The sequence below is a fragment of the Coregonus lavaretus genome (genome assembly GCF_964263955.1).
Source record: "Coregonus lavaretus genome assembly, chromosome: 1".
Classification (NCBI taxonomy): Eukaryota; Metazoa; Chordata; class Actinopteri; order Salmoniformes; family Salmonidae; genus Coregonus; species Coregonus lavaretus.
Window position 1 is genome coordinate 84,362,245 of NC_139988.1, and position 18,183 is coordinate 84,380,427.

The 18,183-nt window shown below is 41.7% G+C and overlaps 1 protein-coding gene across 1 annotated transcript; it reads left to right on the top strand.

Annotated features, from left to right (window-relative positions):
* The first annotated feature begins 1,467 nt into the window (after positions 1-1,467).
* LOC311131801 (phosphatidylcholine:ceramide cholinephosphotransferase 1-like) lies at positions 1,468-17,405 on the top strand. Its single transcript, XM_084164931.1, has 6 exons — positions 1,468-1,543; positions 13,652-14,500; positions 14,660-14,777; positions 16,543-16,696; positions 16,890-17,056; positions 17,198-17,405. The coding sequence occupies exons 2-6, from the start codon at positions 13,890-13,892 to the stop codon at positions 17,375-17,377; spliced, it is 1,230 nt and encodes a 409-aa protein (XP_084021057.1). The 5' UTR covers positions 1,468-1,543; positions 13,652-13,889; the 3' UTR covers positions 17,378-17,405.
* The last annotated feature ends 778 nt before the right edge of the window (positions 17,406-18,183 follow it).

An 18,183-nucleotide genomic window follows, 5' to 3' on the forward strand; every position in this document is an offset into this window, starting at 1 on the left:
GAACTCAATCAATAGTATCAACATGGAAGTTTCATTTTACAGACAATTTCTGTCTCCTCTCCAGAGGAGTGTCATGCAAAGGAAATGGCCAGTTTCTTGTTGAAAAGCTGAGAGGAGTTTTTGAATTGCCATTGAATTGTGAGAGCGGTAAAATGGTCTAACGCTCCTGCCTGTGATCTTTCTAATGGCTATTAGATTGAGTTGAGTCACCAGAAGCTGCCGTGGAATAGAATGCGCTGCTCTAATGGACACCACAGTTTGAGTCGAAAATGACTTATACACTAGTTCTCTCTCTGTGGACTTTCTAGTTTGACTTTTTCCTATCAAATTTATTTGGGCCAAGTGAGCAAATGTCACCTGTTAGGTGGCTGGAGGCGAATGCTTTGACTGTAAGCTAGGTCTATTTCCATTGAATGTGAGAGGAGGGTTGAACGCCTAAAGCCTACGTGTCATATTGCTTTGTTTCTGGGACTTCTGATTGTAGGCCTACTTCATCCTAACAAAGCAGTTGCTTGTTGTACATTTTAAGCATAGGTGAGTACATAGACATGTGAAATTTAATACAGGTGAGAGTAGTATGCATACTTGTAATCAATGCAAGACATCTTTTGTTAGCTTCGTCTCAGTTCCGTAACAGAAACCCCCTTTTTGTAAACAATTCCACGTGGAATAAGAAATCTGAAGACGTATTGAAAGTGGGTATGACTTTCCTGTGGCCAAGCACTTGACTAGGCATACATTTTGACTGCTGTAGAAATCCTTTTATCTAGTTGAACTAAAGGTACCACCACTACTAACTCATTTTGGCTTGAGAAAATGTTTGACTTTGTTCAAGGTATCAATGGGTTAAATCACCCTTTCCCCTATTCTTTTAGAATTCCATATCAGCCTTCATTCCTAATTGATTCATTCACATTGATTGTCACGGAATATCCACTGTGTTATCGTCCAGATAATCTCTCGTGGACAGATTCACATGTAAATGTTAAATGGGACGTGACAACATTCGCAATAATTTTACTTCTGGGTAACAGATGTTATCATCCAGATAAACGGTGAGCTCAATAAAGCAGTAGAATTACTGCAGAGCCAAAAGGATTTGCTCTACACTTAACCCTGGGAAAGCACATCATGACTTTGTGGCATAGTTAATATTAAAAGATCCCTTTCTGCGTGGTTACTGATTATGCAAGGCGTAACCAGGCAACTCGCTAACAGAGCTTAACAGCTTCCCTAAATGCCTTCACGAATCTTAGGAAAGTAGACATGCTGCCTGAGCTGTGAACTGGCCAGCCGGTGATGCTTACACCCACTGGGCGTTTCAGAGTGACTGTTCAGCATTAGTCAACAGCGGATGGGCGGGACTCACTGAAGTTCTCTGCTTAGCGTCACTGCCCAGCCCAGCCAGGGGATCATTCTGAGGAGTTGAGTGAATAACATTTTCTGTCTGTTTGAGACAGAGCTTCTGTTGTCGCAGCGCCTCTGATAGAGACAGTGGGAAAAGGAAGACCACGGCAGGCAGCACAAACTCTACATATCACAGGTAGATTGTGTGTGTGTGTGTTTTTATCTCTCTCTCACACACACACACACACACACACACACACTTTTTATTACTAATGTGTGTGTGTGTTTTTATCTCACACACACACACACACACACACACACACAGTTTTTATTACTTGTGTGTGTGTGTGTGTGTGTGTGTGTGTGTGTGTGTGTGTGTGTGTGTGTGTTTTATCTCACACACACACACACACAGTTTTTATTACTAAGGATGGGTTCCCCACTGAGATTCTGTCATCAACTAGTTGTCTATCCATGTGAGAATACTGTGTGTGCCAAAGGAGGCTGGTGGGAGGAGCTGTAGGATGAAGGACGCATTGTAATGGCTGGAATGGAACGGTATCAAATACAAAAACATATGGAAACCACATGTTTGACTCCGGCCATTACAATGAGCCCGTCCTCTTATAGCCCCACCCACCAGCCTCCTGCACATGCTCACTGATTTTTATTTTCCTTACGTGGTTTGAAGAGACCGGAGTAGGAAATAAACTGACGTTTTTAGAGGCTACAACAACTCTGTACTAAGGGTTGTACATTTAGGCACAGGCTTCCTGTAGGCTTCCTGTAGGCTTCCTGTAGGCTTCCTGAGTCACCCTATGAAGCAATTGGTGCTCATAATATCCCACTGGGCGCTGACGTCAGTTCAATGTCTAGTTTTGAGTTACATTTGGTTGAGTTGTCAACTAACGTGAAATCAACAGAAAATGTCACCATGCCGTTGGATTTGGGTTAAAAGTTGGGTGAAAAAATGACAATGCCCTTATGTTGATGACTTTTTGCAAATCCAATCAGTTTTTCACGTTGATTCAACGTCATCACATTTATGTTTTTGGTTGAAATGACGTGGAAAGAACGTTGAAATCGCCCAGTGGGATGGTTCAGACTTATGTTGTGAAACTGCTTGATACTGTCAACTCTTTTCGATTTTCAATAGGGACAGTGGCTCAGACTGATTAATGTAATAACTAAGTTGCTAGAATTAGCCTAGATATCCTAAATCAATCACTCTTGCCTCACATAACTATTCAACAAGGAGTATGACTTCATTCTTTGATATCCTCCTGTGTTGTATGGTCCAATGTACTGGCCTATGAGGGTGACCAGATATTTGGGCCACCCCTAATGTTTAGAAAGATAACTACTCTCCCTGTTGTAGGCCTATATGTTATTACTGATCTCAATAGTGGTGGACACAGCCAAGTCAGACCCTTTTGGCTTTCAGGTTTCTTTCCCACGGCTCCTCTCTGTGGCTTGTCATTCACACTGATTTGAGAGCACTTTAATTGGCACGTACTATTTTGAACAGGCCGCACGTCAAGGTGACAATATGCCCACAATTTATATTCTGCATTATAATGACGATCTCAATTAATTTTTTTACCTTTGAGACCAACAGCTTGCAGTTGTTGCTTCATGTTCTTAGCAAGCTTTACCTAGTCTTGCAAACACCAGCCTTTCTAGCTCGCTGTGTATTTAGGCTAAGCTTTACCCTGCGAGTTACTCACATTTGAAACAATTGTTTTCCTGTTGTGGTGGTAACATTGCCTGGCGTTCCTTCGTGCATAAGAACAGCCCTTAGCTGTGGTATATTGGACATATACCACACCCCCCCGGGCCTTATTGCTAAAAACATAGCTAGCTGAGCAGGTAAGATTGCCAGCATGGTTAAATAAGTCATTATCATGCAATCTGTAAATCTTTACTCACTGTGACAACGTTAGATAACTAGCTAAACTTGCTAACGGAAATGTTTGTCAGTCTTCTGCACTATAACTGTACTGTAGCCAACGACCTAGCCAACTAGATACTTTTGGACAGTGACAGCCTGTCATTTAGGCATTTAGAGTCAGTCTGTGTCATAGTAAATAAAGTTTGAACTTGTTGTATTAGAATGCCTTCTATTGGTAAAGAATGGCATTGATTATAGCATACATTTGCACTGTAATGCCAGATGCATGCAATGAATTAACTAATAACTATTAATCAAATAACAATGATTTATTATACATATATTTTTTCATGAGGATAGCAATAATAAATGGTGAAGAAATTCCCTGTGCATGTAAATTCTATTATCTTCCATTGGTATAAAACTTTTAATTAGTGTTCATTAGTTGTAACATCACAGAACTAGAATGAGATTGTATTTATGAGTAACACGTACATTCCTAATCAAAACTGAAGTCACATTAAAATGAAATGAAATATGTTTATTATGAAACATACACTATATATACAAAAGTATGTGGACACCCCTTCAAATTAGAGGATTTTGCTTTTTCAGCCACACACGTTGCTGACAGGTGTATAAAATCGAGCACACAGCCATGCAATCTCCATAGGGAAACATTGGCAGTAGAATGGCCTTCCTGAAGAGCTCAGTGACTTTCAACGTGGCACCGTCAGTTGAAAGTCAGTTCGTCAAATTTCTGCCCTGCTAGAGCTGCCCCCGTCAACTGTAAGTGCTGTTATTGTGAAGTGGAAATGTCTAGGAGCAACAACGGCTCAGCCGCGAAGTGGTAGGCCACACAAGCTCACAGAACGGGACCGCCGAGTGCTGAAAATTGTCTGTCCTCGGTTGCAACACTCACTACCGTGTTTCAAACTGCCTCTGGAAGCAACGTCAGCACAATAACTGTTCGTCGGGAGCTTCATGAAATGGGTTTCCATGGCCGAGTAGCCGCACACAAGCCTAAGATCACCATGCACAATGCCAAGCGTCGGCTGGGGTGGTGTAAAGCTCGCCACCATTGGACTCAGTGGAAACGCGCTCTCTGGAGTGATGAATCACGCTTCACCATCTGGCAGTCCGACGGCCAAATCTGGGTTTGGTGGATGCCAGGAGAACGCTTCCTGCCCGAATGCATAGTGCCAATTGTAAAGTTTGGTGGAGGAGGAATAATGGTCTGGGGCTGTTTTTCATGGTTCGGGCTAGGCTCCTTAGTTCCAGTGATGGGAAATCTTAACGCTACAGTATACAATGACATTCTAGACGATTCTGTGCTTCCAACTTTGTGGCAACAGTTTGGGGAAGGCCCTTTCCTGTTTCAGCATGACAATGTCCCCGTACACAAAGCGAGGTCCATACAGAAATGGTTTGTTGATCGGTGTGGAAAAACTTGACTGGCCTGCAAAGAGCCCTGACCTCAACCCCATCGAACAGCTTTGGGATGAATTGGTACGCCGACTGCAAGCCAGGCCTAATCGCCCAACATCAGTGCCCAACCTCTTTAATGCTCTTGTGGCTGAATGGAAGCAAATGTTCCAACATCTAATGGAAAGCCTTCCTAGAAGAGTGGAGGCTATTATAGCAGCAAAGGAGGGACCAACTCCATATTAATTGCCATGACTTTGGAATGAGATGTTCGACGAGCAGGTATCCACATACTTTTGGTAATGTAGTGTATGTTTTAGGTTCCCAAAGGATCCCACTAAGAATGAGAAATAGCAGTGTCACTACTTACGCAGCAGGCATTTCAAGATAATAATGTTTCAGACATTAACATATGTGACACTTAGGGAAGATGCATTCCATACAGAATTTGAGGTATGGAGTTACACATTACATACAAGAACAGATGCACTACAGAGGGGTGTTTATAAGTTTTAGCAACAGGACTTGTTGAGGAGTTGTTATCCTCAGCATATCTATTTAATTGAACAGATTCATTTATTTGTTCAATTTTTATGTCAGGGGATTCATCTTGCTTCCACGAGCCCAACACAGTTTGCTGTGAAAGCATCCAGTACAAGATATCTACTACATCACTGTGGATTCAGTCCTAATGCAAACCCAGTTTGCAGGCTGTTCTTTTGTTGTTGTTGAGCATGTTGCTTTGTAAACAGGGGAACCATGACTATGCTAGTATGAGTCCTAGTAAGAGTTCAGAGACACTCATTCGCAGCCTGGAGCATGACCTGCAAGACTCTACCCTTGACCTGTAAGACCCTATACTTGACATGCAAGACCATATTCCAAGTCCTACACCATCAACTCCCTCAGGAACAGCATACCCTGTAAGCACTCCATAGCTACCCACTATACATACTAAAATTAGAGGCCAAGTCATAGCGAGTCACTAGTTAGCTCCTTGTGGAGCCTTCTCCCCCGGGCCATAATGAATGCATTTGTATTTAGTGTTTTTTTCTGTATTATTCATTTTCAAACATCTGTGGTGCCTATAACGTTACATAATCTGCCTGCGATTGTTGTTAATTAGAATATGTACCTATCTACAGATTAGCTAGGAGCTAATGTCTCTGAGTTAATTTCCACCCTACAAATTTACCAAGAACAAACTCACTGCACCACATAACATTAGCCTACTTCAACACTGTCCTCCATATCAAGCAAGTTAGCTAGCTAGCTGGTTGAATGTAACTTTTTTACCCAGGATTTTTTTTTTTTTTTTTGTGATCAACTGTTTCTATTATTTTTTAATAAGGTACACAAAACAGGTGCACATAGACAGAGAAACAAGTGACAAGACCAAACAAGACAAACAGTTCCCTAGCAACCCCCCACCCACAGGACTTCCCCAACCCAAAGTTAGATTAATGGCTGATAATATCAGTCTTTTTTACAGAGTCATACGTTGATGAAAGAGCAAATATGTTTCTTTCACTCGCCCCATGCATGCATCCTACAGATATTTCCATGTTTATAATAAGGTCAAATTAGTCACAGTACTACACACAGAGAGGTCTTTCTTCCATTATGCATGAAGGGATTGGTTTATGAGTAATTTTAAATAGCAGGGAATGTAATTTAGAGACCAGTCCCTACATACTACTATGAATAAATAATTACCCAGGCATTATTGAGGGTAATTTAATCAGTAACGTTAGCTAGACAGCTCTAGCTAACTGGCACTCACCACGTAGACAGTTAGCTTGGGTTAGGTTGCTTGCTAGCTAGCTAATGTTCTCTACTTCTCATCTAGTTAAGTTAAGGTTAGCTAGCTAGCTATATTAGCGATAACTTAGCTAACATTAGCCAGACGCCAGTTATCGTTATTGATATGCTGGCTAGCTAATATGTCAATGTATCAATTGATGTAACAATGTTGTCTGGCTTACTAACTAGCTAGGTTAATTAACAAGCTAGCTAGTAAATATCTTACCTTTTACCGATTTTGATTCAAGCCGAGAGAGGGGCAAAAAAGTCAATTTTACTGTGTCGGCCGACGGTGGCGATATTAAAAATGCGGGTTAAGGCTGGTTTATACTTTGTCTATCGACATGTCTGTAGACAATTAGAATGCGACAAGGGCCGCTGGTCAAAACGACATTTAATTTATACTCCGGTGGAATTTCTGTAGACCGTTGCTGCAACTGTCGGTTTCCCTGTCGCAGACAGATGAAAAAAGTTCAACTTTGACCATGTCGCTGCGTCCGTTGTCATGGTTACCTGACTGAGCCAGCAAGGATACAGTGCTCAAGTAAATGACCTGCTTTTATTTCGTCACACTCATAACCGCAATCTATTTTCTGTAATTAGCTTGCCATTAACTGATCTTGTTGTGAGTTTCTTTTCCTGTAATAATGAATACAAATTTGCTAAAGTTATGTTATCAGCTATGATATGGTCATTATTTGAACTGGCTAGCCAGCTAACATTAGCTATCTAGCTAACAAGTTAGAAACAAACCAAAACATTGTTTAGAACGTTTATTTTAGTTGCCTGGTTTCGTAGATTGACATATATAAAATTTATTTTTAAACGGATGGGTTTATTGTTGTTGAAATACACCAGATATGCTATTTTGGACCACTAGGCTGCTGATGTAATTTAACCTGTAATTTTTGTGTTTATACTTTTTCACAACGACAAGTTTGATGTCAGACGACAATAGAATGTTCATGATGTCACTGCGACAACTGTCTACAGACATGTCGATAGACGAAGTACAAACCAGCCTTGAAGTATACACTTTAAAAAAAATAATAAACTAGACAAGAAAACTGACAGGAAAAAAACAACAACAATCTCACTCCATACATCTACTTGTCTGAGGAAAAATAACCGCTACAAATGTACCACCCTCTCTTTCTCGACATCAAGCTAGAAGCATTTGGCGCCGCGCTCGTTTTGTGTGTGTGTCAGAAAAAAAGCAGGAAGTATAGAGGATTTAGTTATAAAAAATATTTGGTACACTTCCCCCAGAACTTCCGCAATTCTTCCGGTTTCTTAGCTATGGGTACACTCGCAATGGGCTCCATGCCCACCCCATTATGCCATCATTGACTTGAATGGGAACGCTCGTTCTATTTAAGTAATAATGCCAGAGAAGCCGGTGTTTGCAGGATATATTGGCATGGGTGTTGTTAGGCCCGAGACGAAGTCTCATTCCGACTCCCGACACGTTCATTACTATGGGACAGCTGGAGATCGAATTTGAATATTAAAACAATGTTGCAAATGTAGGAAAGACAGACAGCAAGGTTTATACAAATCTCCGCTGTTGAAAACGAAATGTTAGTCTATAAGAAATGTGAGATAATGTCTAGATGCTTTTTATAGTGGAGATCAAGTTCATAAATTGCCTGGCTGGGCTGATTAGACAGTGGATTGCGTAGTCCGATGGAACAGAGTCAATAGATTTAGCCGGTGGTAATTTGTGGAATAGACACTGGCTGGAATGCGGATTTAACCAATCAGCATTCAGGATTAGAACCACCCGTTGTATAATTAAGCAATAAGGCACGAATGGGTGTGGTGTATATGGCCAATATACCACGGCTAAGGGCTGTTCTTAAGCACGACACAACGCGGAGTTCCTGGATACAGCCCTTAGCCAGATACCACAAACCCCCGAGGTGCCTTAATGCTTTTATAAACTGGTTACCAACATAATTAGAGCAGTAAAAATACATGTTTTCTCATACCAGTGGTATAAGGTCTGATATACCACGGCTGTCAGCCAATCAGCATTCAGGGCTCGAACCACCCAGTTTATAATCGTTCTTATTTCTATGCTAGCAAGTCTGTTTGTTTTGTTACCAAGGCAACTACTGTAGCTATTTAGTAAACTTGCTAGCTACTTCAGTGGATGTTGAACACATTTCTACCAGCAAATGAACACATTTTATTTCGGGCAAATGTGTAAAATTATATCCATTGTATAAAAGGGATAATCAGCTCTGGGCTTTTCTCTCGAACATAATGCAACTCCATGGAAGGTATGTTCCACGACGCGCTATTTTCCATAGAACGCATAGACCATCGTTATGCCTCGATCACACTGACAGTTTCATTGCAGTTTAGTACGCCAGAAGGACATTTATTTATAATGGATCGCTGCGTTTGACTTGCAGCGTTGAAGCAGTGCGTTCTTTGTGGTGCACATGTTGGACTTATCGAATGTATGCGTCAAACTGTATGTGTAGACGGCTTGACAGAAATGGTAGCAGAAGTTGAATGTTGAGATGATGCCGCGTTCCATTTTGCTCAAATAGCACAATCGGTGTTATCGAGGCGTTAATTGATTATGGGGGACACCTTAGCTCTCACTTTCTGTTGCTGTCAGTTTTATCAGAAGTATTGTGTGTATCACAGATAACGGGTGACGATATGGGTGTCATCCACTCCACTAAAAATAAGTGACGCTTCTTTTCTGATGTAATTATCTGGAGAAGAGGCACTATTATGGGGTTTTAAGCCTTTTGCTAATGTAAAAAACCATCCCCCTCTCTCGAAACCAATTTGTAAACAGTGCCCCACCCTGTGAGCAAACTGTTGGAATGTTTCCCCTAACCCGCGCTTCACATAAATTTGCCTCAACTTGCCGGTTGGTTCATTTTCTAATGAGGAGTAGCGTATTGTCGGATTGGGTTTGTTCATTCCGCAACACAGCAGCAACAAGGTAACAGGTTATTTGTCGTCAATTATTCCACAGAGCGTGAAAAAAATGTGCGACAATGTAGCCTACACATTTTAAACGTATACGACTCTCAACACGGAAGTTGCTTTCTCAACTATACTGTATTGATACACAATAATAATATCAGAAATGGTTGAATAGTTACAAAGTCGTAGACGCGGTGTGTTTATGAAATAACAGTGTTACGTAGCTGTGGGCTAATTCCTCACCTGAAAGCACTTTTCGCTGGTATTTGAACGGATAGTTGAGGCTTTGTTTTTGAACGGATAGTTGAGGCTTTGTTTTCCAAAATAGAAGTAATGTCCTCCTGAACGAGAGAGCGCTTGCTAGTGTCTAAATGTGTGGTCCTGTGTGCGTGCAATATTGTATGTGTGTGTGTGTGTGTGTGTGTACATGCAGTTGATGTTGGAAGTTTACATACACTTACAGTGAGGGAAAATAAGTATTTGATCCCATGCTGATTTTGTATGTTTACCCACTGACAAAGAAATGATCAGTCTATAATTGTAATGGTAGGTTTATTTGAACAGTGAGAGACAGAATAACAACAAAAAAATCCAGAAAAACTATAAATTATAAATTAATTTGCATTTTAATGAGGGAAATAGGTATTTGACCCCCTCTCAATCATAAAGATTTCTGGCTCCCAGGTGTCTTTTATACATGTAACAAGATGAGATTAGGAGCAACAGTTGGTGCGATTATTCGCAAATGGAAGAAACACAAAATAACTGTCAATCTCCCTCGGCCTGAGAACGGTGAGGAATCAGCCCAGAACTACACTGGAGGATCTTGTCAATGATCTCAAGGCAGCTGGGACCATATTCACCAAGAAAACAATTGGTAACACACTACGCCGTGAAGGACTGAAATCCTGCAGCGCCCGCAAGGTCCCCCTGCTCAAGAAATCACATAAACAGGCCCGTCTGAAGTTTGCCAATGAACATCTGAATGATTCAGAGGAGAACTGGGTGAACCTGTTGTGGTCAGATGAGACCAAAATTGAGCTCTTTGGCATCAACTCAACTCGGCATGTTTGGAGGAGGAGGAATGCTGCCTATGACCCCAAGAACACCATCCCCACTGTCAAACATGGAGGTGGAAACATTATGCTTTGGGGTTGTTTTTCTGCTAAGGGGACAGGACAACTTCACCGCATCAAAGGGACGATGGACAGGGCCATGTACCGTCAAATCTTGGGTGAGAACCTCCTTCCCTTAGCCAGGGCATTGAAAATGGGTCGTGGATGGGTATTACAGCATGACAATGACCCAAAACACACGGCCAAGGCAACAAAGGAGTGGCTCAAGAAGAAGCACATTAAGGTCCTGGAGTGGCCTAGCCAGTATCCAGACCTTAATCCCATAGAACATCTGTGGCGGGAGCTGAAGGTTCGAGTTGCCAAACGTCAGCCTCGAAATCTTAATGACTTGGCGAAGATCTGCAAAGAGGAGTGGGACAAAATCCCTCCTGAGATGTGTGCAAACCTGGTGGCCAACTACAAGAAACGTCGGACCTCTGTGATTGCCAACAAGGGTTTTGCCACCAAGTACTAAGTCATGTTTTGCAGAGGGGTCAAATACTTATTTCCCTCATTAAAATGCAAATCAATTTATTAAAAATTTTACATGCGTTTTTCTGGATTTTTTTGCTGTTATTCTGTCTCTCACTGTTCAAGGGCAAACGTACAAAATCAGCAGGGGATCAAATACTTTTTTCCCTCACTGTAGGTTGGAGTCATTAAAACTAATTTTTCAACCACTCCACAAATTTCTTGTTAACAAACTATAGTTTTGGCAAGTCGGTTAGGACATCTACTTTGTGCATGACACAAGTAACTTTTCCAACAATTGTTTACAGACATATTATTTCACTTATAATTCACTGTATCACAATTCCAGTGGGTCAGAAGTTTACATACACTAAGTTGACTGTGCCTTTAAACAGCTTGGAAATTCCAGAAAATGATGTCATGGCTTTAGAAGCTTCTGATAGGATAATTGACATAATTTGAGTCAATTGGAGGTGTACCTATGGATGTATTTCAAGGCCTACCTTCAAACCCAGTGCCTCTTTGCTTGACATCATGGATGAAAATCAAAAGAAATCAGGCAAGACCTCAGAAAAAAAATTGTAGACCTCCACAAGTCTGGTTCATCCTTGGGAGCAATTTCCAAACACCTTAAGGTACCACGTTCATCTGTACAAACAATAGTACGCAAGTATAAACGCCATTGGACCACACAGCCGTCATACCGCTCAGGAAGGTGACGCGTTCTGTCTCCTAGAGATAAACTTACTTTGGTGCGAAAAGTGCAAATCAATCCCAGAACAACAGCAAAGGACCTTGTGAAGATGCTGGAGGAAACAGGTACAAAAGTATCTATATCCACAGTAAAACGAGTCCTATATCGACATAACCTGAAAGGCCGCTCAGCAAGGAAGAAGCCACTGCTCCAAAACCGCCATAAAAAAGCCAGAGTATGGTTTGCAACTGCACATGGGCACAAAGATCGTACTTTTTGGAGAAATGTCCTCTGGTCTGATGAAACAAAAATAGAACTGTTTGGCCATAATGACCATTGTTATGTTTGGAGGAAAAAGGGGAATGCTTGCAAGCCGAAGAACACCATTCCAACTGTGAAGCACGGGGGTGGCAGCGTCATGCTGTGGGGGTGCTTTGCTGCAGGAGGGACTGGTGCACTTCACAAAATAGATGGCATCATGAGGAAGGAAAATTATGTGGATATATTGAAGCAACATGTCAAGACATCAGTCAGGAAGTTAAAGCTTGGTCGCAAATGGGTCTTCCAAATGGACAATGACCCCAAGCATACTTCCAAAGTTGTGGCAAAATGGCTTAAGGAAAACAAAGTCAAGGTATTGGAGTGGCCATCACAAAGCCCTGACCTCAATCCTATAGAAAATGTGTGGGCAGAACTGAAAAAGCGTGTGCGAGCAAGGAGGCCTACAAACCTGACTCAGTTACACCAGCTCTGTCAGGAGGAATGGGCCAAAATTCACCCAACTTATTGTGGGAAGCTTGTGGAAGGCTACCTGAAACGTTTGACCCAAGTGAAACAATTTAAAGGCAATGCTACCAAATACTAATTGAGTGTATGTAAACTTCTGACCCACTGGGAATGTGATGAAAGAAATAAAAGCTGAAATAAATAATTCTCTCTACTATTATTCTGACATTTCACATTCTTAAAATAATGTGGTGATCCTAACTGACCTAAACAGGGAATTCTTACTAGGATTAAATGTCAGTAATTGTGAAAAACTGAGTTTAAATGTATTTGGCAAGGTGAGTGTAAACTTCCGACTTCAACTGTATACAGAGGTGGAAAAAGTAACCAATTGTCATACTTGAGTATAAGTAAAGATACCTTAATAGAAAATGACTCAAGTAAAAGTGAAAGTCACCCAGTAAAATACTACTTGAGTAAAAGTCTAAAATTATTTGGTTTTAAATATACTTAAGTATCAAAAGTAAAGGTTTCAAATTCCTTATAATAAGCAAACCAGACGGCACAATTGTTTTTAGTTTTTATTTATGGATAGCCAGGGACACACTCCAACACTAGACATAATTTACAAACAAGGCATTTGTGTTTAGTGAGTACACCAGATCAGAGGCAGTAGAGATGACCAGGGATGTTCTCTTGATTAGTGTGTGAATTTGACCATTTTCCTGTCCTGCCAAGCATTCCAAATGTAATGAGTACATTTGGGTTTCAGGAAAAATGTATGGAGTAAGAAGTACATTATTTTCTTTAGGAATGTAGTGAAGTAAAAGTTGTCAAAAATATAAATAGTAATGTACAGATACCCCAGAAAACTACTTAAGTAGTACTTTCAAGTATTTTTACTTAAGTACTTTACACCAGTGTGTGTGTATATATATATATATATATGTGTTTGTGTATATATGAATCTGTTGAATGGGTGATTTGATTTTAGTGCACTCTACATTATGAATATTAGACTTTTACCATTATATATTTTTTATTTCTACAATGAATGTATCTGCTTTGTCATCACACTATTACATAGGTTACATACATTATATAATAGACTTGATTGTTTGCTACATAGCCTATGTCAAAGTAATGTTTGAATACTTGTAAACGTGTTATGAATTGTTTGGAACTCTTATCCTAATGTTTTTGATTTTTTTTCTTCTCCCATTTTAGGACAAAATAGTCACTGCTTCAAACCTGCAAGTTCAATCCCAAACTTTGGTAGGATGGATTAACTTCTAGATTTGCCTGACTGGACACTCCAGGTGTTGGCAGCACCCAATGTCCTTACTACGTGATGAGTGTGACCTGAGGAGGACTCTGGATTTGTTAGACCGAACCGCTAACACCTCTGGACTCTTCCAACCTAGTTTCTCCCTCCGTTTGCCATTCGTACAGCACAGGGGCTGACATGAAGAAAGTGGCCCAGTGGTCAACGGAGGACGTGCTCCAGTGGCTGACCAATGAGGGAATGCAGGAATACTCTGAGGCCTTCCGCCATCTGGACGGCCAGGGCCTCCTGCAGCTCTCCAAGGCGGACTTCCAGACGGCCCCTCTGGCCCTTGTCACCTCGGACAGAGGCAGACAGCTCCTGGACAAGATGGAGACTCTCAGGATAGAGCACCACATTGAAGCACATAAAAACGGGCACGCCAACGGACACTCCATCTTGACCGTCAACAATGAGGTAAATGGGAACAAGCCCAAGAGGAACGGTCTGATCAATGGGTTCCACAAGGAGCAGGTTCAGATCCCCATGCCTGAGATCAACCGCTCTCCGTTCCCTGAGGAGTGGGGGAAGACTGGCGTGGCTTGCATCTACGCCATGATCTGCTTCGTCTCCACCACCATCATGATCTCCGTGGTCCATGAACGAGTGCCTCCCAAAGAGGCTACTCCGCCCCTGCCAGACAAATTCTTTGACTTTTTCGACCGAGTAGACTGGGCTTTTTCCATATGCGAAATCAACGGTATGATACTGGTCAGCCTGTGGCTTCTACAGTTGGCGCTGTTAAAATATAGGTAAATGAACAAGATATGTTACAGTAATTGATAACGACTTGAATCATAACTTCCGGAACGTATTGAAGGATCCACTCCATGTTAAAGTATGTTTAGCAGTGTGCTGGTTAAGCACTCCAGCAAGTCTTGATTGTGTATGTACAACTTTCTCGTCCTCAGGTCCATCGTTGGTCGACGTTTCTTCTTCATCGTTGGCACACTCTACCTATACAGGTGTATCACCATGTACATAACCACTCTCCCTGTGCCAGGGATGCATTTCAAGTGCTCTCCTAAGGTACTTGCCACCTCTCCCTGGGCTCAGAAATATAGCCTTTTTGTTGCATCATTTCATTATGCAAAAACATACAGGTAACTTCCAACTTAAAGTGTCTTAATAGGGTGTTGGGCCACCACGAGCCATAAGTTTCAGTGCACCTTGGCATAGATTCTGCTAGTGTCTGGAACTCTATTGGAGGGATGCAACACCATTCGTCCACGAGAAATTCCATCATTTGTTTTTTTTGGTGTTGATGGTGGTAGAAAATGCTGTTTCAGGCGCCGCTCGAGAATCTCCCATAAGTGTTCAATTGGGTTGAGATCTGGTGACTGAGACGGCCATGGCATATGGTTTACATCGTTTTCATGCTCATCAACCCATTCAGTGACCACTCGTACCTAGTGGATGGGGGCATTGCCATCCTATGGGGTCATATCCATGATAGCCATGGTAGCCAAAATAATAGCAAAAATAATGGCCTGCCAAGCATTTTTATACATGACCCTAAGCATGATGGGATGTTAATTGCTTAATTAACTCAGGAACCAGACCTGTGTGGAAGCACCTGCTTTCAATATACTTTGTATCCCTCATTTACTCAACTGTTTCCTTTATTTTGGCAGTTACCTATAGCATACTAAGTGACATGACTGTGTAGTTAGTAGCTTATGTCTTAACATGTCTGCGAACCTCGGGTCGATGTTGAAAGTGCTGAGCCGGAAGGCACTGAGAAAGCATTTTTTATGTGGATGAGAAAAGTGAAATTATTTTCCAGCTATTTAACCCCCTTTGGTCCCAATTTTCCATTGCAGGCAGGATGTGAAACGGCAGTTATCATTGGCAGTTAAAAAAAGAACTGCAGATGTTCTTACGTTAAACGAAAACCAACGATTTATGCCTCTTTTGAGGTTTTTTGATTTAATTTGTGGCAACGTTGGTCATATTTTTAAGGATAGTAGACGGCATCTGTCAATTTGATTTAGACCCGTTTCTTCAGCAGTTTCTCCTTAGCCATGCTATAGTAAAAGCTGATAAATGCCCTCACGTTAAGATGATAATTTATCTGTAGCCAACGTTTTAAATGGTCTTAAGACTCAATGGCTTTGAACATTTATTTGACTGCGTATGACCACTTCGTTCACCTACTGTGACAACCGCTTACCTCAATGCTCCCTACTTTTAGCAGGTCTGTTCAGTCGTGAAGCAGTGGTGTAGGGTTTCAGTTCCTTTTGAGTGTTCCACCCCTCACGATAGTGGGAGGCAAACAGTAGAGACCTAGTGAATAAGGCCAAGATCTGCATCCCCTCAGCACACCACAGGCCAGGATATCCCCTCAGAGGAAACCATACGTTATCTGTCCAAATGAGCCCGCTCACCTATTTCGGACAGCTTCACATTTCCTGTTGAATCTAACTGAATTAACAAAATTGGCGATAGCTTTCCAACTGTTGAAACCGGTTGGCTGTGGGCTAGCGTCTCTGACTGGAGGCCTTGTTCCAAGTTAGTCTGATCACGTATGATCAGACTCTAGCTGGCGGAAGAGGTTTAACAGGGTTAGTGCCGGTTTAACAGGGTTAGTGCCGGTTTAACAGGGTTAGTGCCGGTTTAACAGGGCTAGTGCCGTTCAAGCTCCTAATAGTAGGCTAACACATCCCCTTTTGCCAATTTCACAGACACAAATGTTGTTACTGTATTATTGTTGAATAAGTCTGACTATTTGCTTATGCCTTTCTGGAGCATACTTGACATACTTTTGTGCTGTTTTTTTCTTCTTCTGTTGTAGCTGTTTGGTGACTGGGAGTCCCAAATGCGCCGAGTCATGAAGATGATTGCAGGAGGAGGTCTGACCATCACTGGCTCGCACCACATGTGTGGAGACTACCTTTACAGTGGCCACACAGTCATGCTGACGCTCTGCTATCTCTTCATTAAAGAGTGTAAGTAGGCTACACAACTGTAATGCGTAGCCTTTCTTAGTGAAAACCCGTGAAGTATGTGATGTTTATTTTGGAGCAGCGGGGACACTTGGTGGTAAACTGTACGAGCTGTTAAAGCTGATGTATGACTGTTGAGAAAACATACATCTGATTGGTCACATTGACTTAAAGGTATTTTCTGTGTTTCTCGCAGACTCTCCAAAGCGGTTCTGGTGGTACCATTTGATCTGCTGGCTGCTCTGTGCTGTAGGCCTCTTCTGCATTCTCTTGGCTCATGACCACTACTCTATAGACGTGGTGGTGGCTTACTTCATCACCACACGCCTATTCTGGTGGTACCACACCATGGCCAACCAGCAAGTAAGTCTATATTTGGTCACACTTACCAGTGGAATAACCAATGTAATTACCCTGTAATAGAGTAGTATTACTTGTATGTTGAACGTGTATAAAAAATTATGGAATGGTGTTATTCATGAACATTTTAATTTGTTTTCACAGGTGCTGAAGGAATCATCGCAGAGCAACCTTTTCTCAAGGGTGTGGTGGTACCGAATTTTCCAGTACCTGGAACAGAATGTCACAGGCATCGTCCCTCGGAACTACCAGATGCCGCTGTCATGGCCACCGGCCCAATGGAGTCAAGTGAAGTACAGCCGGATCGACACAGAGTGCCCGTGACAGCGGGAGGTGACCCCCCCCCCCCCCCCCCCCCAAGGACATGATGGTGGGACTCTTAACGACTCTCTTTAAAGTGCCATGTCTAATCAAAAGAAGATGCCCTATCTATCGAACTCTGATGCTGTTCCATCTCCCTTTAGCTTGCTCCTGTAACATACACTCCAGTCCAACTGGCTAGCGCTGTGACCAACCATCGTTTCAGCCAAAACATTTCACATTGGAAAACAATCAGTCTATCCTCTCGAGGCTACTCTGAAAGCAATGGTTTCCAGTGGGTGGATTGCAAGCATTTTATTGGCAGGTCCAGATCTATTTCAGCTAGCAACAGGAAATGTAAATCTATAGTTAAATGCTAATATCTCCCTCTGTAACCGATACAGATACTCTGTGACTGAAATTGAATTAATTAACATGTTTGTCACAGCGATTGGGCTGGTCCAAATGTTTGGTTTTATCATGCTCAAATGTTTTACCAAGTTTTGGTTCAAAGACGTGCTGTAGCATTGAGAACTGACCTGTCGTGAAGCAGGAGGCGTTTTTTGTAGTGACTTACATTTTTGTAGCCGTTTAAACTAAGCTCGGCCAAGGTGTAAACCATTTTCTAAGCATATAACGGGTTTATTATTCAAATTAATGCTTTACATTTTTACAGTTGGGAGACAAAAGTGAGCAAAAAGGAGATAACAATTTAGTAACAATATTCCTCAGTGCCTTTGTTTTTGTGGTTGTACAGTAACTGTAACAGTGTCCTCATTAATGTATTTATGTTGACTTGAATGACTGTTTTTTAAAGTGCTACATCAGTA

Excerpts from the sequence above, each read along its gene's own strand:
- LOC311131801 (XM_084164931.1), top strand. The coding sequence starts at position 13,890 with ATGAAGAAAGTGGCCCAGTGGTCAACGGAGGACGTGCTCCAGTGGCTG. Across the intron at positions 14,778-16,542 it reads ATTTCAAGTGCTCTCCTAAG|CTGTTTGGTGACTGGGAGTC; the intron begins GTACTTGCCACC and ends CTTCTGTTGTAG. Across the intron at positions 16,697-16,889 it reads CTATCTCTTCATTAAAGAGT|ACTCTCCAAAGCGGTTCTGG; the intron begins GTAAGTAGGCTA and ends TGTTTCTCGCAG.